General features: G+C 40.1%; 3 protein-coding genes and 1 pseudogene across 3 annotated transcripts; all 4 read left to right on the top strand.

The window, feature by feature from the left end:
- The first annotated feature begins 1,436 nt into the window (after positions 1-1,436).
- On the top strand, positions 1,437-2,387 carry LOC120834299 (olfactory receptor 6M1-like). Its single transcript, XM_040202220.2, has one exon. It carries the CDS (start codon positions 1,437-1,439, stop codon positions 2,385-2,387), a length of 951 nt encoding a protein of 316 aa, XP_040058154.2.
- Positions 2,388-6,742: 4,355 nt separating this feature from the next.
- LOC120834385 (olfactory receptor 10K1-like) lies at positions 6,743-7,780 on the top strand. The gene has a single exon (XM_040202346.2). The coding sequence runs from the start codon at positions 6,743-6,745 to the stop codon at positions 7,658-7,660; it is 918 nt and encodes a 305-aa protein (XP_040058280.2). The 3' UTR covers positions 7,661-7,780.
- Positions 7,781-10,329: 2,549 nt separating this feature from the next.
- Positions 10,330-11,247, top strand: LOC120834046 (olfactory receptor 6K3-like). Its single transcript, XM_040201787.2, has one exon. It carries the CDS (start codon positions 10,330-10,332, stop codon positions 11,245-11,247), a length of 918 nt encoding a protein of 305 aa, XP_040057721.2.
- A 4,822-nt stretch (positions 11,248-16,069) lies between these two features.
- On the top strand, positions 16,070-17,072 carry LOC144388796 (olfactory receptor 11A1-like; annotated as a pseudogene).
- Positions 17,073-25,593: the final 8,521 nt, after the last annotated feature.

Below are 25,593 nucleotides of genomic sequence, written 5' to 3'. Positions count from 1 at the left end.
TGGTGGTTTTAGGCTGTTTTTGTGCATATGATATTATTATAGTTCATCTTGGATTAAACCTTCTAAAGATTTTAAAGTGATTATAAAATTGACATAAAATGTGTTTATTATTTATTAATTTATCAAATGTAACAAACGTATTAATATTCTCTCTCTTTAATCAAATAATATAAGGACCAAAAAGGCCTCTGCTCTGAAACTGGCATTAATATGATAAAAGGGGCCATATCTCTAGAACTACTTTGTGTATCTGGAATATTTTTTTTTTCAGAATAAAGGGGAAGACATGCTGGAGTGTTCGGATGCATGAATATCTGTTAATGGTTAAGAAGTAAATAAAGATTGCATGCTGAATTCTTTTTTACTTTTTAGATTTGCCTGGAAAAAATCACTTGTGTGGTATCTATTCCTATAGAAAACAGAGATACCAGGAGAAACACAGATCTTAGCCATAGTCCCGTGTGTTGACAGTATTTGTGGAAAGTTTTACTATGATAGAGTGAAGCACAACAAATCTTGAGAGGCTTTAGTACTTGTAGAGAAATTTTGTTTTTCTGGATTTTGTAAGATCTTAGGCTTTAGTGGGCTGATTTTGCAAGTTCAACCCCTCGTTTCAATCATCAGAGCCTATCGGATCAGAGTAGCTCCACGTGGAGAAGATTGCCACGTCCCTAAGCCAATCAGAGGCCAAAACGTATAGAGCGAGGGATTGTTTGTCTCCTTGCACCAAGTCTCAAACATTTAAACCTTTTTTTAATCGAGGTATTTTATCATTGAAGAAAAAAGGTATCCTTTATTAATCCTCTTGGGGAAATTATAATCAGCCTTCAAATAGTTGTTTGCTTATTCCACACCAGCTTTCAGATCTGTTTATGTCATGCATGAAAATAACACATTTTCTGACACACACACACTGATGCGTTTTTGAATGATGTTTCCCCTATTTTCCTGCCCTGAGGTCTGTGCCAGACACCTTGTGGGCAGCGTAACCCACATATAGGGTACTCATCATGGAAAAGCATGAATTCTTCACCTGGTTCAAAGCATTAAAGAGTCCTGGGAGTCTTGATGCCACTTTCCAGTTCAACCAAACAGTAAATTCAGACGCATATACAAATTGAATCTTATTGTGAAGTTTCTTTATTTAGTTATAGAAAACATCTATGACTTCAGGCCTCTAGAATCTAGTTGTTTACAGAGTTCATCCTTCAGAGAGTTCAATGAGATCCATGGAGGATGAAGTAGTCTGATAAAAAACCTCCCACCGACTCTCACAGATCACTTTTCAGTCCGTGTGTTTGCTGGATCACACCAGAGCATATCAAGGTCAGGTACTGAAGGAGGAGAGAGACATTCTAGTGCTGTTTATGTCAGATTAATATTATCCGTTATCATCCGTTATATCATTTGTTATCATCTCACTGTATACATTATCAATGGATTATAGATCAAATATGACTTATATAACTTTTGGTGGGTATGTGGAAGTGCACAAATACAGATATCTTTATTTTGTGGTCATGTTTATGGTGTATATTTTAATAATTAGCAGTAATGTCACTATTGTGTGTATCATAATGATTCACAAAAACCTGCATGAGCCAATGTACATTTTCATTGCAGCTTTGTTAATCAACTCTGTTCTTTTCAGCACTGCTATCTACCCAAAGCTTTTGATTGACTTCTTATCAGAAAAACAGTTCATATCTTATCCAGCATGTCTCTTCCAGTGGTTTTCATATTACTGGTTAGGAGGTTCTGACTTTATTCTCTTGTCCATCATGGCCTATGACAGATATGTGTCTATATGTAACCCTCTGAAATATACAACCATCATGCAAAATACAATTGTTAAGATTTTCCTTTTTTCAGCTTGGATTCTGCCTGCTTGTCAGGTTTCAGTAGTAATATTACTAAGTGTTAAAAAAGAAATCTGTAAGTTTCATTTGAAAGGAATACTTTGCAACAGCACAGTTCAAACACTTCACTGTGTCAGATCAACAATACTGAATTTATATGGATTGGTTGTTCTTGTTACTTCTGTACTTTTTCCTGTACTCTTTATACTCTTCACATACAGCAGGATACTTTTAGTATCGTATCGATGTAGAGGAGTCAGGAGGAGAGCTGCACAGACCTGTTTACCCCATCTGCTGGTTATAATCAACTTTTCCTGTTTAATTGCATATGATGTAATTCTTCCTCGACTGGAACTTGATTCGCCAAAAATTGTACGTTTAATAATGGCTTTACAAGTTTTAATATATCACCCTCTTTTTAATCCAATCATTTATGGACTAAAAATGAGGAAAATTTATTATCACCTAAAGAGGCTCTTCTACAGATTTCAAACTCTGACTTCTTCTGTAGTGTCTTCACACGGATGACTGTCATCGTTTTGTGAAATAATACAGATACTTCAATACTTTGAACATTTAAAGACTTGTTTCCAAAACATTATTGCACACCGAATCTTACACCTACACAATGTAATGCTAAACCAAATTGTAAGCATCTATTTATCAGTTTGATTTTACTTACATGACCATTGTCTTGTGCATTACTCAAGTTATAGTAGCCTTAAAATACACATGATATTCGATGAGATAAGCCAGCGGTTCCCAAACTCAAGAATGCCGCGGCCCACTTTGAAATCTGAAAATCTTTTGCGGCCCACCCAAACCTTTAATCACAACTCTGATCAAAACATAAACTAGGGATGATTACATGACCTTAAGAATTTAATTTTGATTCAAAATGTATTAACCGACAATGTATGTTTTGTATACCATTTTCTCCGGAGCTCATGTGCCGTGTTTTCCGCACAATAAGGCGCATAAGATACTGCAGTCTATCAGCGCAAATCACTGTCAAAATTCGAGAGCGCAAATCAGGTTGATGCGCGCGCGTAAATCAAACATCCGCCAGCAAAAGTCCGTCTCGAGTGGGGTATTTGCTCGCTTGCAAGACGTGAACTTCGTTGCTCGAGGGAGGAGAATCTCTGCTCACACTCGAAAGCGTTTTCTACGCGCTCGGTGTTGTTCTTTCTGACAGTGAGGGGGCGGAGCCAGTCAAATGGTCTCTACACCTGATTGGTTACAAACCCCGTCTTTGGATTGGCTGGAGCGATGCATTCACACAACAGCCCATTTCCGCACTGAAGAAAGGGGATAGAAAGTAGAAATTATTAGATAAAACGTTGTCAAAACACAAACGACACCTTTATGTAACCGTAGTGGACCGTAGATGACAACCAGCTACAACCATAATTTACCAGCATTACCGGGACATTAAGACCAATGCGTCCAGCTCGCAGACCGGCTGGTGATTTGCCGCCGTAGCAGTCAAACGTTTGGCGATGGGGGGGTGGAGACGTTCACGGTCCGATCGATACTGCGAGGTGCGTCCGCTCCCGCCGCCCCCCTCGCCATCCACGACTTAAATCTTCGGCTGCTTTCCAGCCACGCCGTTTACCAAGGGCTCTGTGGTGACTGCAATCTGAACGCAGTCACGTGAGGCTAAGTACGGGAGATTGGTGTGGACTCGTTCCAAACAGACGCTGATTCCTCCTATGAAGTTCATTTGATTTTATTAAGTTAAAAACACATCCAAGCGGGCGAAGCGATACACGATGTGCGCCGATGCAATAAAGTGCGCTGTAGGATACGGTCAACAAAAAGTATCGTCTCCCGACTCACCCCCATGTCCATACAACCATCACTCTGCCAGGGTGCCTACACTCATTCATAAACCACTGCACCCCTGCCCACGTGATTCTGCTGCTAATTACATTTCAGAATAAAGTACCAACACTCACACACAGGAAGTGGCGTTCGGCCGCTACAGGCTCCTTTTAGAATAACTTATTTCCCCGTTAAGATGTTTCAGCTACTGTAAAGAAAAGGGCGCCGTCTCTCGCTCTTTAACTCATGAAGTGCTCGGAAAGAACAACAGCTTTGTTTCTCCGACGCGCCCTGAAACAAGCTCCTATCTCACGCGCTTGAGCGCCGCTCAGCATCTCGCCGTCGTAGACCGAGCTTTGGCATGTTTGGCAGAGCGCCTTGAGCGCTGTGTACAACCAGTATGGATCAAACGATTAACCAATCGGTTCGTTTAAATTGTTTGTGCTTCATCAATTAATGTTTCACATAACTAATGTGCCGCATCATACATATTTTTATATTAATTTCAAACTTTTCAAAATCGAATTTTTTTTTATTATTATTTATTTATTGTAATTGACCTCTCGCGGCCCACCTGCAGTACCTTCGCGGCCCACCAGGGGGCCGCGGCCCATACCTTGTGAATCGCTGAGATAAGCTTTTATAAATCCATGGTGGGTGAAGCAGAAAAATACAGATGATAGGAAATAAAAGTAAGTATCAAAGTATAGTAAGGTGTGATCGGACAAATATTATATATATATATATATATAGTATATTTTGATATCGGCCTTTCTACTGAACTCTGTTTTTTCAGCAGTGCTTTTTACCCAAAATTGTTATTTGGCTACTTATCTGAAACACAGACCATTTTATATTCAGCCTGTCTCTTTCTATTCTTTCTGTTTTACACCTTAAGTGGTACAGAGTTCTGTTCCTAGTCATGCCCAATGATAATCAAAAGTTATTTTCATGGGCTTAGTTGGGGGACGCTGTCTTGTCTTGATTTAAGAGTTAGGTAACGGGGAAGCAGGATCTGCCAAGCAGGCAGGCACGAGTCTGACAGGATGGGGAGTCAGTTTATGTCCTGGCTGAGGAATGTAAGGTCTGCGGGTCAACTAGAAGATTTACCAGCCAAAGGGGGGTTAGAGACACACCAACACTATTCAACATACACACTCTGTTTACGATGTTTACGTTAAGTCAGGAGTCTGGACATTGGATGTGACCGGATCTTAGATGCGGGAGGTGGAAGGTCCTCCTCTACGCCAGTTTAGGGCCAATAGAAATCTTTCCTTCTCTGTCTTTCAAGGGTTATAAAACATGATGTTCTTGCTGATGTTAGTGAGTTGTTCTTCCGGCCTGTGTGCTGCCTGAACTGCTCCTGCCTTTGCAAACGCAGCGCTGATACTTGACCTGTGATCTGACAAATAAATTTCCCAGAACGAGAGAAGTCATTCGGCTGAATTTTTGATAACCCCGACCAGGCTCCAAATCTTGAACACGTATTCTTACACTAATGACACGTATATATCTATATGTAAACCTCTGCATTACCCAGCTGTAATGACAAAGAAAAGTGTTTTCTGGTTTTTAGCTCGGTTTCTGCCCGCTTGTCAGACTGCGGTCCAAACGATCTTGACAAGAGCTGATACTAGATATCACGTGATTTTACAAACTCTGAAAAAGATACATTTATTATCCACTCCAATATAAAATAAAAGTACACATCTCTAAAACCCATGAGGGCTTGTTCTGTTGAGTAAAACTAATCTAATTTGTGATTTGATATCATTGATGTAACTTTAGGCATCAGGTACAAGTTTCCTGCACAGCTATTGATGACAAGAAGGTTTTGTACAGCTGCTCCTACCGCTCACAGATAAACTATTCAGAAAGAAACTGCCTGTTTGTGACGACTCCCGCGGGAGATTATATCACCAACTCTGTGGAAAATGTTCCTGCGTCAGAAATAACAAGCAACAAATATCCCCTCTCACCCAACCCGTTGTCCCTCACAACTTGTGAACACAGACTGTTGGTCAGTGGCACTTTAGCAGCTTCATGCACCGCACTTGGATTTCAAATGACCACCAGTGCAAACCCCCCAAAAAGAGTCCTGGACAGTAAGAGAGCGTCGTGTAGTGAGGAGCTTTTGAGTCTGCTGGGGCCATGTGGTTCAAACCAACACAGGACTTGCTATCAGGAAACCGGCATTTGTTTCTTGCGGTGGGCTTGTTGATGTATTGTCGTATGGGTTGTATTGTGTTCAAAAGTCTTTAGAATGAGATGAAGAACTTTAGGATGCATTGAGTTATAATAGTGGTTTCAGTAAAATAGACTAGCTGTCAATAACTTGCCTTTTGTGTTTAGTGGCCTTACATTGTGTCACAGCTCTTTCACTCCTACCCTTTCATTTCCACCTCTCCCCCATCTAATCCGTTTTTTCAGCTCAACTACTAGTCACATCCAATCCAAGCTCAATCACGCTTACCTGTCTACCCTTCTCACCACCTTCAGTATTTAAATCCCAGTCACTCACTCACTTGTTGCCAGACTTTCCCGCATTTACTCTTGGACTGATTCCCTGTTGCCGACCCTGCCTTTCTTGAATTACCTCGCCTTGTCTCGTCCCCGGTAATTCACCCAGCCTTCTGTCTCTCACCAGGTTCCTTCCCGGTGACTTAGTGCAGTTCAACCATGAGGATACAAACTCAGAACAATAAGAAACAAGACAATTCATCAAAATGCCGATTTACAACTTGCTATAGATAAGAGTCATTACAAGTACAGTTTAAGTGCTACAATTTACTTAAATTCAACCTTTTAAAATTAAATGCGCACATTCACACAACTTGTTTCGAGTTCATCCTTTAGAGAGTTCAATGAGATCCATGGAGGATGAAGTAGTCTGATAAAAAAACCTCCCACCGACTCTCAGAGATCACTTTCCAGTCCGTGTGTTTGCTGGATCACACCAGAGCATATCAAGGTCAGGTACTGGAGACTGAGAGAGACAATCTAGTGCTGTTTATGTCCGATTAATATAATTTGTTGTCATCTCACTGAATACATTATCAATGGATTATAGATTAAATGTGACATATATAACTTTTGATGGGCATGTGAAAGTGCACAAATATAGATATCTTTATTTTGTGATCATGTTTATGGTGTATATTTTAATAATTAGCAGTAATGTCACTATTGTGTGCATCATAATGATTCACAAAAACCTGCATGAGCCAATGTACATTTTCATTGCAGCTTTGTTAATCAACTCTGTTCTTTTCAGCACTGTTATCTACCCAAAGCTTTTGATTGACTTTTTATCAGAAAAACAGATCATATCTTATCCAGCATGTCTCTTCCAGTGGTTTTCATATTACTGGTTTGTCGGTTCAGATTTCTTTCTCTTGTCCATCATGGCCTATGACAGATATGTGTCTATATGTAACCCTCTGCAATATACAACCATCATGCAAAAAACAACTGTTAACATTTTCCTGATTTCAGCTTGGATTGTGCCTGCATGTTTGTTTTCAGTAACAATATTAGTAAGTGCTAAAAGAGAAATCTGTACTTTTCATTTGAAAGGAATACTTTGCAACAGCACAGTTTTAACACTTCACTGTGTGAGATCAAGAACACTGAATATATATGGCTTGTTGAATTTTGTTACTTTTTTAATTATCCCTGTACTCTTTATACTCTTCACATACAGCAGGATACTTGTAGTATTGTATCGATGTAGAGGAGTCAGGAGAAGAGCTGCACAGACCTGTTTACCTCATCTGCTGGTTCTAATCAACTTTTCCTGTTTAAGTGCATATGATATACTTCTTGCTCGACTGGAACCTGATTTTTCAAACATTGTAGGTTTGATAATGGCTTTACAAGTTGTAATATATCACCCTATTTTTAATCCAATTATTTATGGACTAAAAATGATGAGAATTTATGATCACCTTAAGAGGCTCTTCTGCAAAATGGTGTAGTGTCTTAAGCTGTCATTTTGAACATAAAACCACAGTGTAAGAATCCCTCTTTCAGTTTGATTTTACTTCCATGACCATTGTCTTCAAGTGTATTGCTCAAGTTCATAGTAGCCCGATGAGATAAGCGTTTATCAATCCTTAGAGGGCAACCCAGCACAATACAGATAAACACACAGATGATAGAAATAAAAAGTATGAAAATATTGTAAGTGGTGCAGTTTTGATTGGATAGAGGTTGTTATATTATGTAGGAGGGGGGGGGGGTTGGGATGAAATAAATGCATGTCAATATGTTAATCTAAACAACCATTAAAGCTCTTGCTTTGATTCACTTGATTCAAGTAAAGTTATTCTTTCTTATTTATTACTTCATCTTGAGTAGTAGGCTGTCTATCAGTGCAGGTTTCTGCCTGCTTGGCAGACTGCGATCCAAACTATTCTGATTGCTGATAAGAAAATCTGAAATTTTACCTTTAAAGGGTTTCTCTGAACAATGAACTTTAGTCTCCATTGTGTTTAAAAATACAAACTATATATGGCTTTGTTGCTCTGATAAACGTTGCTCTTATTCCTGTGCCCTTCATACTTTCTACATACTCTAGCATACTATATAAGAGAAGAAGTCCAAACAAAAGCTTCACGGACCTACTTACCTCTGCTTTTGGTTTTAGCCTGTTTTTGTGCATATGATATTATTATAGTTCAACGTGGATCAAATCTTCTAAAGATTTTAAAGTAATTATAAAATGTACATAAAATGTATTTCATATTTATTAATTCACGAAATGTATTAAACTTATTGATATCCTCTCTTTAATCAAATAATAAAAAAGGACAAAAAGGCCTCTGCTCTGAAACTGGCATTACTATGATAAAAGGGGCCATATCTCTCGAACTACTTGGTCTATCTGGAATATTTTTTTCAGAATAAAGGGGAAGACATGCTGCAGTGTTCACGTGCATGAATATCTGTTAATGATTAACATGGGTCGTCGTGGTGCAGGGGTAGAGAGGGTGCACTGGGAACCACAAGGTTGGTGGTTTGAGCCCAGGCTGCTCCATGTTGAAGTGTCACAGAGGTCATCCTTTAGAGCAGTGGTTCCTAAACTCAAGAATGCCGCGGCCCAATTTGAAATCTGAAAATCTTATGCGGTCCACCCAAACCATTAATCACAACTGTGATCAAAACATAAACTAGGGATGATTAAATGACCTTAAGTATTTAACCGACTGAAAATGTATTGACCGACAATGTATGTTTTGTATACCATTTTCTCCGGAGCTCATGTGCCGTGTTTTCCGCACGATAAGGCGCACCTTCAATGAATTACCTATTTTAGAACATTTTTCATATATAGGGTGCATGAGATTATAAGACGCATAAGATGCTGCTGTCAAACGTTTGACGTCGGGCCGGATGGATGGGGGGGGGGGGGGGGGGTGTGGGAAGGTGGAGACGGTGCTTTCAGGGTCCGATCGATGCTGCGAGGTGCGTCTTCTCCCGCCACCCCCCTCGCCATCCACGCCTTAAATCTTGGGCTGCTCTCCAGCCACGCCACCTGCCAAGGGCCCCTTTTAGAATAACCTATTTTCCCCGTTAAGATGGTTCAGCTACTTTAAAGAAAAGGGCACCGTCTCTCGCTCTTTAATCTCATGAAGTGCTCGGCGAGAACGACAGCTTTGTTTCTCTGCCGCGCCCTGAAACAAGCTCCATATCTCACGCGCTTGAGCTCCCGCTCAGCATCTCGCCGTCGTAGACCGAGCTTTGGCATGTTTGGCAGAGCGCCTTGAGCGCTGTGTACAACCAGTATGGATCAACCGATTAACCAATTGATCCATATATTAGGCGCTCCGGATTGTAAGGCTTAATGTCGTTATTTGGAGAAAATTAAAGGCTTTTAAGTGCACCTTGGAGTGCGGAAAATGCGGTATATTTACTTTAATACTACAAGAGGGCGCCCCATTTTACATTGTTTTGTTTGGCGGCGCCTTTTGTTGAATAACACAGGCGGACAAGAGCAGCCGTTTTGAGCGAGAGCCTTATTGTTTTATTAATCTGTTTGTTTAAATCGTTTGCGCTTCATCAATTAATGTTTCAAATAACTAATGTGCCGCATCATAAATATTTTGATATTAATCTCAAACTTTTCAAAATTGAAAATTAAAAACATTTTATTTATTTATTGTAAGTGACTTCTCGTGGCCCAGCTGCAGTACCTTTGCGGCCCACTGGTGTGGTCCCACACTTTGGGAATCACTGCTTTACATTACATTACAGGTCATTTAGCAGGCGCTTTTATCCAAAGCGACTTACAATACACTTTAAACCCATGGCTTTGGGAGCAATCAGGGGTTAGGTGTCTTGCTCAGGGACACTTCGACCTGGAACATGGGGCAGCCTGGACTCGAACCACCAACCTTGTGCTTCCCAGCACACCTTCTCTAACCCCTGCGCCACAACGAAGGCTTTAGAGAGTTCAATGAGATCCATGGAGGATGAAGTAGTCTGATAAAAAACCTCCCACCGACTCTCACAGATCACTTTCCGTGTGTTTGCTGGATCACACCAGAGCATATCAAGGTCAGGTACTGAAGACTGAGAGAGACAATCTAGTGCTGTTTGTATCAGATTATTATTATTTGTTATCATCTCACTGCATACATTATTAATGGATTATAGATCAAATGTGACTTATATAACTTTTGGTGGGCATGTGGAAGTGCACAAATATAGATATCTTTATTTTGTGATCATGTTTATGGTGTATATTTTAATAATTAGCAGTAACTTCACTATTGTGTGCATCATAATGATCCACAAAAACCTGCATGAGCCAATGTACATTTTCATTGCAGCTTTGTTAATCAACTCTGTTCTTTTCAGCACTGTTATCTACCCAAAGCTTTTGATTGACTTCTTATCAGAAAAACAGATCATATCTTATCCAGCATGTCTCTGCCAGTGGTTTTCATATTACTGGTTAGGGGTTTCAGATTTTGTCCTCTTGTCCATCATGGCCTATGACAGATATGTGTCTATATGTAACCCTTTGAAATATACAACCATCATGCAAAAGACAACTGTTATTATTTCCCTAATATTAGCTTGGATTCTGCCTGCTTGTCAGTTTTCAATACTAATACTGCTAAGTGCTAACAAAGAAATCTGTATGTTTCATTCGAAAGGAATACTTTGCAACAGCACAGTTCTAACACTTCACTGTGTGAGATCAAGAACACTGAGTATATTTGGCTTGGTTAATTTTGTTACTGGTGTTCTTCTCCCTGTACTCTTCATACTCTTCACATATGCTAGAATACTTGTAGTATCGTATCGATGTAGAGGAGTCAGGAGGAGAGCTGCACAGACCTGTTTACCCCATCTGCTGGTTCTAATCAACTTTTCCTGTTTAAGTGCATATGATGTACTTCTTCCTCGACTGGAACTTGATTCTCCAAAAATTGTACGTTTAATAATGGCTTTACAAGTTGTAATATATCACCCTCTTTTTAATCCAATCATTTATGGACTAAAAATGAGGAGAATTTATGACCACATAAAGAAGCTCTTCTGCAGAGCGGTGTAGTGTCCTCAAACTGGTGACATTGTAACATCATTGTTATACAGATATAACATTATATAATAACAGTAGCTGGTTAAATCAATGCATTAAAAGTAAGGGCATGAACATGTTTCGGAGTGTGTCTAAGTAAAATTGTTTGCATTTTTGCAATGAAGTATTATTAATTACAAATGTGTTATTTTTTGTAAGAATAAAAAATGAAAAAAACATTTTTTTACTTCATAACTATTCTTCCGAAACAGATCCTATCATATGGAGGCTGTCTCTTTCTGTGCAACACCTTAATTGGTACAAAATTATATCTGTTCTTAGCCATGTCTTACGACAGGTATGATTATATGTGTAAACATCAGCAATGTCCAGCTATCATGCCAAAAGGCCCAAAAACTAGTTCTATGGCTTGGTTAGTTTTGTTACTGCTGCACTTTTTCCTATGCACTTCATACTTTTCACACATGCCAGGATACTTGTAGTATCGTATCGATGTAGAAGAGTCAGGAGAAGAGCTGCACAGACCTGTTTACCTCATCTGCTGGTTCTAAATAACTTTTCCTGTTTAAGTGCATATGATATACTTCTTGCTCGACTGGAACCTAATTTTTCAAACATTGTAGGTTTGATAATGTCGTTACAAGTTGTAATATATCACCCTTTTTTTAATCTGATTATTTATGGACTAAAAATGAGTAGAATTTATGAACACCTTTAGAAGCTCTTCAGCAAGTTGAACAGAAAACCACAGTATAAGCATCCCTCTTTCAGTTTGATTTTACTTACATGACCATTGTCTTCAAGTAAATTGCTCAAATTTATAGTAGCCCAATGAGATAATCGTTTATCAATCTTTAAAGGGAAACCCAGCACAATATAGATAAACACACAGATGATAGTGGTGCAGTAAGTTGTGATCGGACAGAAGTGTTATATTATGGAGGAGGGTGTAGGAACCCTTGCTATACTCCATGCGCGACGGTTGCTTTAGACCGCTTTAGACACTGTGGCATCACACAACACTGGCCAGATTAGCGTGTGTATCTTCACAGCCCTAGCTACAGATTAAGCCGCCATGCAATATTACAGTTACTCGAAGAAATCAAAGATGACATTGCATCTCCCACTCAGCGTTCACATTACCTTCCAACACAATTAGCAGGATGTTCTTGCCCAGGCTAACTGGATCAGATGCTACGTTTGACTAGATCAACACAGACATTGTGTCACTGGAGATCTATGTCCTCCCTCAGGCCAACACGGTAAGAGGCTAGCGAGGCAGAGTTGTTACTGAGACCAACATTATGGCTGTCCCGGTTAATCCCGTTTCCTCACTCAGGCTAACACAATGAAAAGATGGCTGGACAAAGCTGACACTAAGACTGTCCAGTTAGCAGAGTGTCCTCAAGCTAACTGTGTGACATGCTAAGTGGACTAAATCGACATTGACGTTGTGTCCACTGAGGCTTTTTAGTCATTGCCCTTGTTTAAGCTAACTCAGACGCCCGCAATAACTAGTGGTCCATGGGTCCCTCCAGAATTGCGGCCATATCGACATGGTGCAGGGGTAGAGAGGGTGCGCAGGGAGTCGCATGGTTGGCGGTTCAAGCCCCGGCTGCTTCATGTCCCATGTCGAGGTGTCCCTGAGCAAGACGCCTAACTGCTCCCCGGGCAAAAATGTCAAAAGCCATGGGTTAAAAAAATGCAATGTAAGTCGCTTAGGATAAAAGTATCAGGTAAATGACATGACAATGTAATGTCAAACTCTCCAGGCTGTAGGACCTGTATAGCTTCTCTTCAGTCTGGAGAATGATGACACAGCAGGTCAGTGAACCTTATCGGCATCTCCCTTTTTTACCTCATGCTTGCCCTCTCAGCTTCGCTGCAGCGGGATACTTTTTGGCACTTCCGCTACCAACCTCAGTGATGTTTCACTGCAGGTGTTTGCCCTCATATCAAGGGAACTGGACGTCTGTCCACTGTGCTCCAAACTCGCACCTAGGTCCCACTTTGCCCCCCACCCCTGAGGCCCTTCTCAGCCCAGTAACTGCCACAGGCCTCGCTGTTCCGCCTAGAGGCTGGATCGGTAACCATGCAACCCTACCATATGTTTCCCCTAGTCAACCTGGGGCCTAACACTTGCTCCTCCCTCCCATTAAAAGCCTCCAGTAGCAGGGTGGCCAGGATATGATGTTCTCTCTGCGCCATCCTTTGGTTATTACTTCCAGCAGCAGATTGGCTACTGGGCAGATGCATCGGACCCTTGGGTTTCCACCCTATCCCAAGGGTATAAGCGCCAATTCCAACACCGGCCTCGGGCCGGGTGGCGATGACCAATATCACTGAACCGGCAAAATCCCTAGCCCTGAGCCAAGAATTAGGTCATGGCTGAGGGAGCTATTGAGGCTGGACCCCCTGTCACAACCCGGCGGGGTAATACTTAAAACTACTTTCTTGTAAGAAAGGGAGGATTTGGACTACGTCCCGTAATAGACCTGGAGGGACTGAAACAAATATCCTGCAGTGTTGCAATTGGACATGTGGAGTGCAGCAGACGTCTTGCGTTCTGTCTTCAATGGAAAGTCCCCATTGGGGATTTCCGGAGCTGATTACAGTTATCTCTGTGCCCTCTTACTTGTGCAGCCATTTGCCTGACCAGCCTTTGGGTGACAACCCAGCCAGGCGTGGCTTCTGCATCCAGAGGGGATGCCTACCCACTGCCCCCACGGGTCCTCCCTGACCGAGAGGACCACCGCGCTTTGTCAAGATGCCTTGTCTCACTCATGGCCAGGATCTTCTTTTTGCCTTTGCCTGATCTTGAGTTCTTTTAAGACGGGAAGAACCTGTTGTTGCAACCAAAGGGCTTTATTGGGCATCCCAATCTCGGCCCCTTTCAACTATGGACTTTGCCCCGAGACGACCCAATCGGGTGCTGGGTGGTTCCATAGAATCGGTCAAACTGACTATTCTGAATCCCAAGGCACAATGTACCCGCCCTGTCATCCCCTGTGATTGTTTGCCGTGTCAATGATTGTTTCCACCTGTGTCCAATCACCTGCACCTTCCCAGTGTAATTAAGCAATGTGTGCCTCTTATCCCTCGTCGTGTCATTGAATGTCGTTTGCGAATGCACTTCTTAAATGTCTGTCTGTCTGTCTCACTCACTCACTTACTCACTCACTTACTTACTTGGTGTTCTTCTTGAATGTCGTCATTAAATATCCTGCCCTGAACCTCGTTCCTGTGTTTTGCAAGTTCCTGGTCCCTGTCTGAGTTTTTTACTCTTGGCATTTTTGATTTTGATTCTTTGGAATCATTCAAAGTACCTTTTGTTAAACTCTGCATTTGAGTCCTGCTTCCTGCCACCCCGGCTCGTGACATTTGAGCTGGCTAATAGGACACATACCCGACTGTCATCGAAAGTGGCCCCATACTTCACTATAATTTACTTCATGTATTGTCAGCTTTAACACGCATGATTGTTTTTTCGCTCAGTCTTAGGGTATTTGGGTTTTTCAACACTGGGGGATATGGGAATTCACTCGCTTTTGGAGACACGTTAACTTTTCCATTTCAAAAAGTCAATAAAGGTCATTTTTAAACGTACAACATTGGATCAATTGTAAAGTACTAATATAATGACAGTTTGATACAGTAAATATATTGATTATACCGTACAAAAAAATCAAAAGACCTTAGAAATAAATTCTGCTGTGGCTTTTCATGTCAACTTTTGCCCCGTCAGTGGGAGGAGGGGGCAGCTTGTGTCACCCAAAGTTTCTTGATTAGAATCCTTGGCACTACTTTCCACTGCAACCAAACAGTAAATGCAAACACACATAGATCTTGTATCTTGTTGTGATTAGATGTTTTTTTAATTTGTTATAGAAAATATCTATGACTTCAGCCCTCTGGAATCAGGTTATTTACAGAGTTTATCCTTTGGAGAGTTCAATGAGATCCATGGAGGATGGAGGAGTCTGATAAAAAACCTCCCACCGACTCTCACAGATCACTTTCCAGTCCATCTGTTTGCTGGATCACACCAGAGCATATCAAGGTCAGGTACTGAAGACTGAGAGAGACAACTTAGTGCTGTTTGTATCAGATTAATATTATTTCTTATCACCTCACTGTATACATTATCAATGGATTATAGATTAAATGTGACTTATATAACTTTTGGTGGGCAAAAGTCTTAAACTTTTAAAAAATTTGGGTATTTCAACACCGGGGGATATGGGAATTCACTCGCTTTTGGAGACACGTTAACTTTTCCATTTCAAAAAGTCAATAAAGGTAATTTCTCAATGTAAAACATTGGTTGAATTGTAAACTACTAATATGATAAGAGTTTGATAGAGTAAATATATTGATTATACCGTACAAAAAAAATCAAAAGGCCTTAGAAATAAATTCTGCTGTGGCTTTTTATGTCAACTTTTGGCGGTCAGTGGGAGGAGGGGGCAGCTTGTATCCCCAAAGTTTCTTGATGGGAATCCTTGGCACTACTTTCCATTGCAACACACATACAACTTCTATCTTGTTTTGAATAGATGTTTCTTTAATTTGTTATAGAAAACATTTCTGACTTCAGACCTCTAGAATCAGGTTATTTACAGAGTTTATCCCTTGGAGAGTTCAATGAGATCCATGGAGGATGAAGGAGTCTGATAAAAAAACCTCCCACCGACTCTCACAGATCTCTTTCCAGTCCGTGTGTTTGTCGGATCATACCGGAGCATATCAAGGTCAGGTACTGAAGACTGTGAGAGATAATGTGCTGTTTATATTAATAATATTATTTGTTATCATCTCACTGCATACATTAGCAATGGATAATAGATCAAATGTGACATATATAACTTTTGGTGGGTATGTGGAAGTGCACAAATATAGATATCTTTATTTTGTGATCATGTTTACGGTGTATATGTTAATAATCAGCAGTAATGTCACTATTGTGTGCATCATAATCATTCACAAGAACCTGCATGAGCCAATGTTCATTTTCATTGCAGCTTTGTTAATCAACTCTGTTCTTTTCAGCACTGTTATCTACCCAAAGCTTTTGATTGACTTTTTATCAGAAAAACAGATCATATCTTATCCAGCATGTCTCTTCCAGTGGTTTTTATATTACTGGTTAGGAAGTTCAGATTTCTTTCTCTTGTCCATCAAGACAGATATGTCTATGACAGATATGTGTCTATATGTAACCCTCTGAAATATACAACCATCATGCAAAAAACAACTGTCAACCTTTTCTTGTTTTCAGCTTGGATTCTGCCTGCTTGTCAAGTTTCAGTAGCAATATTACTAAGTGCTAAAAGAGAAATCTGTAAGTTTCATTTGAAAGGAATACTTTGCAACAGCACAGTTCAAACACTTCACTGTGTGAGGTCAAGAATACTGAATATATATGGCTTGGTTAATTTGGTTAATGTTTTAATTCTCCCTGTGCTCTTTATACTTTTCACATACAGCAGGATAATTGTAGTATCGTATCGATGTAGAGGAGTCAGGAGAAGAGCTGCACAGACCTGTTTACCTCATTTGCTGGTTCTAATCAACTTTTCTTGTTTCACTGCATATGATGTACTTCTTTCTCGACTGGAACTTGATTCTTCAAAAATTGTAAGTTTAATAATGGCTTTACAAGTTGTAATATATCACCCTCTTTTTAATCCAATCATTTATGGACTAAAAATCGGGAGAATTTATGATCACCTTAAGACGCTCTTCTGCAGAATGGTGTATTGTCTTCACACTGATGACTGTCATCGTTTTGTGTCATAATACAGATACGTGAATACTGCCCAGTAACACAATGTAATGGTAATGGCTAATGGTTAAGCTGAACAGATAACGGTGTAAGAATCTATTTTTGCTTTTGATTTCAATCACGTGATCGTTGTCTTCAAGTTCATTTTCAGGCTTTTAGAGGCCCTAAAAAATGATTTAGATCTGATGACATAGGCCTTTATATTATATCTATATGTATTTTTTTGGATGGCAACTCATTGCAATAAAGATGAGAGAAATACAAGGTTGCTATATTACGGAGGAGGGTGGGGAGTTGGTATTAAATGAATACATGCAGGGGTCGAGAGGGTGTGCTGGGAACCTCAAGGTTGGTGGTTTGAGCCGTGGTTTAAAAATACAAAAAAATACAATGGAAGTTTCTTTGGATAAAAGCGTGTGACCTGTAAGGTAAACAAACAACCATTAGACCATGAGCATGTTTCTAATTTAATTTAACAAGTTATTGCTTTCCTCTTTATTACCTCTTGCGTTGTCTTTCTGTTAGCTCGTCTTAAATCTATCATTCGAATTCTTCATCATTTCTTGGTTACATTTTAGGCTTCCTTATCTGAATCAAACTCACACCCCCGTCGACGTTTGTTTTGTTTTCGTGCTGGTAAATTGGATAACAAGGCAAAATGAGAATCCCCTAAAGCTCACACGATTGGGAGAGGAGCTGGCTGGCAGTCTGTTGGCTGGCAGTGCACTTTTAATTTTGGTCTTGAGACCTTGGCCGTAAAAAATTTCATAAAGCTTAAAAAAAATATTGAACTATGTGAGCGTGGTGCTTTGCTCGTGGCTCTCTTTATTGGTGTAAAATTCTGTATTCTAACACGAAGCCCCCCCTTTGGTCCTGTGCTGTACAGAGGGAGAACCTGCTGCTGTTTTGTCATTTTATATTTTGTTATCCCATGTTTTCTTTAGTTTACTTTCTCTAATAAAATTTTCTAACCCCCTTTTTTCTTGTAGATTTCAGCACTGGGATGCCAGCTCACAGCTAATCTTCAGTATTTCATATTAGTAACAACGTAACACAATAACGTGACATAACTAGATAACTTAAAAATGCACCAGAAGGTTACTCAACAAGGAAATTTAATCCGGTAAACTAACAAAGTAATGCAGCAAAGTGGCACAGCAACACGTCCTACGTCCTCCAATGCATTAATATGCCCTACGTTGTCCGTCCTTGCATCACTACGTCCTATGTCGTGCCGTCCATGCATCACTATGTCCTACGTCTGTCCATGCGTCATACGTTTCAGAGTTGTCCGGCCACATATCCCCACGTCGTGCTGCAGTGGGAAGTACAAACCGAAACGAGTCTGTCCATTATTGATTAAATTATATAATGTGTATCTTTGTATTCTATTTTATTCCCTGTACATGCTGCTGTGATACCAAAATTTCCCTCTTGAGAGATCAATAAAGTATATATCTATCATATCACAACTGTCTTTTTTTTAGCTCTTGGTGCGGATGCGAAGGCTTCTGGCACCGCGGTCCGCCAGTTAGTGACCTCTGCTAAACATATTCTGATGCTCTTCATACTTTCACATATACCAGGATACTTTACAAACCTTTTTTTATAATTCTCTTTAATCCAATAATGTATATGAACTAAAATAAAATAAACTCCCGTAGAAGTTAAGTATTAAACAGATCTAATTTATTGAAAGTGATTTGACAATACTCATGTGACTTCACACAACAGGTTTAAATTACCTGCACAGCTACTCATGAGAAGAAGGTTTTGTACAGCTGCTCCGACCACTAGCAGACAAACTATTCAGAAAGCAACTGCCTGTTTGTGACGACTCTCACGGAAGATTATGTCACGACCTCTGTGTTCCTACGTCAGAAATATCCCCTCTCATCCAACCCGTTATTCTTTTTTGTACAGCTGCTCCGACCACTGGCAGACAAACTATTCAGAAAGCAACTGCCTGTTTGTGACGACTCTCACGGGAGATTATGTCACGACCTCTGTGTTCCTACGTCAGAAATATCCCCTCCCAACCCGTTGTCCCTCACAACTTGTAAAGCACCAACGGTTGGCTTTCCTATCCCTACACTTACACCTAGTCATCTTGATTGTCCATCCATCTTCACACCACTTATCCTGCACACAGGGGGGCGGGAGTCTATCCCAGCCAACTTCGGGCAAAAGACAGGGTACACCAGCCAATCACAGGGCTACACAGAGACACACTACAATTGACACTCAAATCCACATTCCTACAGGCAATTAAGAGCCCCCAATCAACCTGATCCCCAGAGCATGTCTTTGGACTGTGGGAGGAAGCCGGAGTACCCGGAGAGAACCCACGTAGACACGGGGAGAACATGCAGACTCCAAACAGAAAGGCCACTGGGCGGAGTCGAACCCAGGACCTTCTTGCTGTGAGGCGACAGTGCTAACCACCGTGCCACCCCACTTTGATTGTACCCTATTTATTTTAAGACAAATACAAACAGGTGAGTTATTCAAAATTCAACCCACACAGTTGACATGTTCAATTTATTAGCTCGAATAACCATGATTATTTTTTCGCGAGTCTCAAACATTCCCGAGGCTTCTACTTAAAACCCCAACACCACAAACGCTACAATGGGAAAGTCAAAGGAGCTCAGCATGGCTCTGAAAAAGCGAATCATTGACTTGAAAAAGTCAGGAAAGTCACTTGGAGCCATTTCAAAGCAGCTGCAGGTCCCAAGAGCAACAGTGCAAACAATTGTTTGTAAGTATAAAGTGCATGGCACTGTTTTGTAGTGATGGCAATGTGAAGCTTTCTGAACCAGTGAAGCTTTCCAGCCAATTGTATCAGAAAAAGGTTCATTCATTCAATGCATCGCAAAATCTATGATGACCTCTGCTGTTGAAAACTTGTAGTGCAAATGTATAACAGCCTGCCAGTATATTTTGGCCCAGTCTCTGTGGGTTGAACATGATTATGAAAAGGTGAACTAATAAATACATGGATTCCTATTCGATTACGTGCTAATTCAAATAGATGTGGGTACACATGTTTGTGTTTAACCCAATATTTTAGCGGGTCTTCACTCCGTGGAATGTTTGGCTCAGCAAAATATCTGGGGCCTGTTTCAGAAAGGAGGTTAAGTGAAAACTCTGAGTATGTTAACCCTGAAATGAGGGAAACTCTGAGTTTTCTGTTTCAGAATGGGAGGTATGTTAAACCTGAGAAAGCAGAGTAAGTCAAGCCTGTTTCAGAAAGAGAGGTAACTTATACTCAGAGTCAGTTACCATGGCAACTTACTCTGTGAACCTAACCTGGTCGGGAGCAGGTTTTCTTCGGGAAACCCAGAGTTTATTTCGTCTCCTCCCCTTTTTTAAAGAGGAAGTGGTATTTAATCACCTCATTCATTCTTTCGGTATTCATTCATTGCGCACATTTCAGTCACGCAGAGCGCATCAAATCAAGTGAATGAAATGGCATGTCCTTTTATGGACGATCCTGTTTGTAAAGTCAGGTAGACTACAACCATGATATGTTCAAGCCTTACCTGATTGAATTATGTTTTTATATTTCATTTTCAGCTGCTGCCATGTTCTTTTAATGCCTGCAGGATTGCACCTACATGAAAATTAAAATTAGGTTGAATAACACACTGTTCTTCCAGTTTCACTTCTGATATTATAACAGTTGGGCAAGTCACTTATATTACTAACTACAACTGGCTTCTTCAACAGTGTAATTAGATTAATGTAATAATGACTATCTCTAGAAAGTATTGGTCTACTTATTACTAATTACTTTCTAAATCCCATATCAACCTCAACCACTTGAACAATACAAGGAGAGACAAGAAACTGCACTTTTAATGCTTTCAAATAAACATTATACAATTGCATGAATTATTCTAGAAAAAATATATCTTTTAAAATTTGATGTTAAATCCACTATTGTTTTATACAGAATTGCTTTATAGTTTATGCAGCATTTAATGCAATTACATCAGATTTTACTTTAAATTACGGAATTAAATTACAGTTTTTAGATTACATAGAAATTAATTACACACAACACTGTATAACAGTAATTCAAATGTAAACTTACGCATTGACTCGAGCAGCTATTTTGCAGCTAACTCATTTCAGCTGTTCTGTAACCGAAAACTCAGAGTTTCCCATCTCAGGGTAAGTCAACTCAGAGTTCAAGTTTTAACTCAGAGTTGGTTGAACCTCCTTATTGAAACAGGGCCCTGGTGGTCTCCACAATAAAAATAAACATCCATAATTACACAATACAAATGACAGACTTTGCCTGCCTATTGACAACCTTGTCAGAGGAACTCAAATTGAAGTGCTCCCACATCTCGGAGCGACCTCTCTTTGCCACAGGTACCATTGTAAATTTGCTCTTTGCTACTACTACTCGCAGCAACACTGACTTTGACTATCAAACAGACATGCCCGAACCCTGTTTGCGCCAGAACGAAGCTTCGGACGTCACTGATCACGTGATCAGCAGCGAACGAACCCAGCACCGATACATTTGCTTCGCCTTGCACTGGTTCATGTTTTGACACAAACTTCGAAGCAGGAGGGTCGGAGGTAACAACACTACTGTTTTGTCACTGCCACGATCAGGAAGAAAACTCAAGCTATCACTTGCTGCTGAGAGAAAATTGGTCAGGAGGGTGAAGAGTGAACCGAGAACCACCAAAAAATCTGCCAAGAATTGGAAGCTGCTGGAACACCGGTGTCAGCGTCCACAATCTAGAGTGTTTTGCATCTCCATCTCCACGGCAAGGCTGCCGTGCAAGAAGGAAGCCCTTTCTCCAAAAGAGGCACCTTAAGGCTCGCCTGAAGTTTGCTGCTGATCACATGGACAAAGATAAGACATTCTGGAGGAAAGTTCTGCGGTCAGAAGAAACAAAAATCGAGTTGTTTGGCCACAATGCCCCGCAATATGTTTGGAGGAGAAAATGTGAGGCCTTTAACCCCAAGAACACCATGCCTATTGTAGGATATTAGAAATAAACTGACGACCCGGTTCATAAAATTAATAAAATGCATATAGTGTACACCAGAATTCTGAAACTGTGATCAATAATGTAATGACAATATTGTAAAACCACTAATTCTGCAACTGTAATAGAATAATATCAATGTACAGTTATGATTGTATTTGATGTAATGTAATCAACTGGAATGCATGCATGTAATACTTGCACAACTGATATTGACTGAGAGACATTCAAAATCTGAGTTACAGTGAACTTACCAGAGGTGTGGACACTAACTTTCATACCTTTACGGATCTGTTATAAATAGATGTAGGAACCATTGTTCTCGAGTTTGCTGGTGGAAACGACAAACGGGCACTAGGGATAGTCAAAAGGACTGACCTGGGGCCTGTTGGTTGCTGGGACCGGCGGCTCCTCAGCTGAGAGATTCTTTTTACCACAAGACCATCTCTTTTATTAAATACATTTGATTTTAACATTTTGATCTGCGATGCCCTCTGTCCGTCCGGCGTTTTTTCATTTTTGAATACAACACTACCGTCAAGCACGGTGGTGTTAGTATTATGCTGTTGGGCTGTTTTGCTGCCAATGGAACTGGTGCATTACAGAGAGTAAATGGGATAATGAAGAAGGATTACCTTCAAATTCTTCAAGATAACCTAAAATCCTCAGCCCGACGGTTGGGTCTTTGGTGCAGTTGGGTGTTCCAACAGGACAATGACCTTAAACACACATCAAAAGTTGTAATAGAATAGCTAAATCAGGCTAGAATTAGGGTTTTAGAACTGCCTTTCCAAAAGTCCTGACTTAAATCGCATTGAGAACATGTGGACAATGCTGAAGAAACGAGTCCATGTCAGAAAGCCATCAAATTTAACTGAACTGCACCAATTTTGTCAAGAGGAGTGGTCAAAGATTCAACGAGAAGGGACATGTAACCAAATATTAGCACTGCTGTATGTATATTTTGGACCCAGCAGATTTGATCACTTTTTCTGTTAACCCATTATAAAGTCATAAAAGAACCAAACTTCATGAATGTCGTTTGTGACAAAGAAGTATCTGTTCCAATCACTCTATAAGAGAAAAATCTGACTTGTAGAAATAACTGGAAACTCGAGAGCCATGACATTATCTTCTTTACAAGTGTATGTAAACTTTTGACCACAACTGTAACTAATTGGCTGTATAATCTATGTACATACCCTATAGCGGTAATTTGTGCCGCTTTCAACTGATACTTTATCAACTGAGTGGAGGCTTTAATTTGAAGCTCCAATATTGGTCCACTTGATCACAGACCAGTAAATGAAGGTGAACCATGCTTCTTTATTTAAGATGTCTCTGAATCTAATGTCACCAGAGTTCTAGGCTCACTCAAGAACTTTATGGAATTGACAATATATTTCTAAAGAATCACAAAGTCACACTTGCTCACCCAATCACAAGCATTGTCAACAACTCTCTCGGGCAATGTGTGTTCCCTAAAGGAATACTTTACAACAGCACATTTCAAAAGACTTCACTGTGTCAGGACAAGAATAGTTAATGTTTATGGCCTTTTAAATTCTTGGCCATTTGCTATCAGACTTTTTTCGATGTAGAGGAGTCGGGAGAAGAGCTTCACAGACCTGTTTACCCCATCTGCTGGTTCTAATCAACTTTTCCTGTTCAAGTGGGTATGATGTACTTCTTTCTCGACTGGAACTTTAATTCCCAAAAATTGTACGTTTAATAATGACTTTACAAGTTTTAATGTATCACCCTCTTTTTAATCCAATCATTTATGGACTAAAAATGATCATTTATGATCACCTTAAAAAGCTCTTCTGCAGAGTCACACTGATGACTGTCATCGTTTTGTGTCATAATACAGATACGTGAATACTTTCTACATGTAAAGACTTGTTTTTGAAATAATTCAAAGATCAAATATTACACAATTTAATGATATTAAATGTTATTTATTGGGTTAATCACTGTTGAAAGACCCCCAGGCAATGGGTAAGTTGGACAGATAACCACAGCGTCAATTTTTTCATTTGATCTTCGTGATATAACCTTTTGTCTTGAAGTGACTTTCTCAAGGTTATGGCAGTCCTAAAATAGGATCAGATCTGATGAGATAAGCCTTTATCAATCCTTGGAGGGGAACCCAGCATAAGAGAAATAAAAATAAGTATCAAAAATTAGTAAGTGGTGCAGTGAGTTGAGACGGCGGTTGATATCTATGAAGGAGGTTGAGGGGGTTGTAATGAAATTAATGCATGCCAATATTTTAACTAACAACCATTAAAGCAGAAGCGTGCATATGTTTCCAATCAGCAGTTGTAGGCGTAAGTTGTAGGTTTTTTTGCATTGATTTTTGTTATAATGAAAAATTAAACCAACTTTATTTTCCGTCAAGTTATTGTTTCATCTTGAGTAATAGTCTGTCTCTGTCAGTGCATTTCATGTTGAGGTGAATGAATAAGATATAGACAATAGACAATAGAATGGATGAACATAATGTAACATATGTGACACAACATTGTGATCATGTTTACGGCATATATATTAATAATTTCACCATTGTGTACCTTATCTGCATACACACAAACTTCCATGAGCCTGTGTACATTTTAATTGTGATTGCTGATAAGAAACTAATACAGTTTCTTATCAGCAATCAGAACTGTTTTAAGGATTTCTTTGTAAGAATGAACTTTACAAAGTCTCCAATGTGTGACTTCAAAATCACGGGCTATAAATGGCTTTTTTGCTCTAAAAAACTTTGCGCTTATACCTGTTCTCTTCATACCTTTTACTCCAGGATACTTAGGATATCATACAAAAGTTGTAGAGTCAAGACAAAAACTGCACGGACCTGCTTACCTCACCTGTTCCACATCACTGATGTAATATCGATGTTCCTGATGGTAATGTGCGTCTTTTCTTACGTGATATTAAGAATTTACAAATGAGAACGTTATGACCTTTGGAACAAGTAGTGATTGTCATGAATATCATCTTCACTCTTTAAGGTTGACGTTTGTTGTTAACTTTGGTAGCGGCACATATTGAGAGAGCAGTCTGTGGAGCCCTCACCTTTTCTGCATCAATTTATGGTTTGAAATGTCATTAACGTGTAAAGGATAACACAACATTCAGGCGTACAGTGATAGTTCTAAATGGAATGTAATATTATGCAGTAGGTTTGAAGTTGATAGTGGACAACAGAAGAGGCAAAGGAGTCGGACCATACCGACACTTCAGGCTACAGGTTTAAGTTACCTGCGCAGCTACTCATGAGAAGGAGGTTTTGTACAGCTGCTGTTGTGACGACTCCCACGGGGGATTATATCACCACTGCTGTGGAAAATGTTCCTACGTCAGGAAAAACAACAAATATCCCCTCTCATCCAACCCGTTGTTTCTTGTTAATACCAACGGTTGGTCAGTGCTCCTTGGAGGCCCCCTTTAGTGGCTCGATGCAGCGCAATTTTTAAATTACCTCCAATGGTCCCGGACAGTAAGAGAGCATCACGTATTGAGGTGCTTTTGAGTCTGCTGGGGCCGTGT

This window comes from Gasterosteus aculeatus, chromosome 16, assembly GCF_964276395.1.
Source record: "Gasterosteus aculeatus chromosome 16, fGasAcu3.hap1.1, whole genome shotgun sequence".
NCBI lineage: Eukaryota > Metazoa > Chordata > Actinopteri > Perciformes > Gasterosteidae > Gasterosteus > Gasterosteus aculeatus.
This window is presented reverse-complemented; position numbering and strand designations above follow the sequence as displayed.

Coding starts and splice junctions, on each gene's coding strand:
- LOC120834299 (XM_040202220.2), top strand. CDS start 1,437: ATGGATTATAGATCAAATATGACTTATATAACTTTTGGTGGGTATGTG.
- LOC120834385 (XM_040202346.2), top strand. CDS start 6,743: ATGGATTATAGATTAAATGTGACATATATAACTTTTGATGGGCATGTG.
- LOC120834046 (XM_040201787.2), top strand. CDS start 10,330: ATGGATTATAGATCAAATGTGACTTATATAACTTTTGGTGGGCATGTG.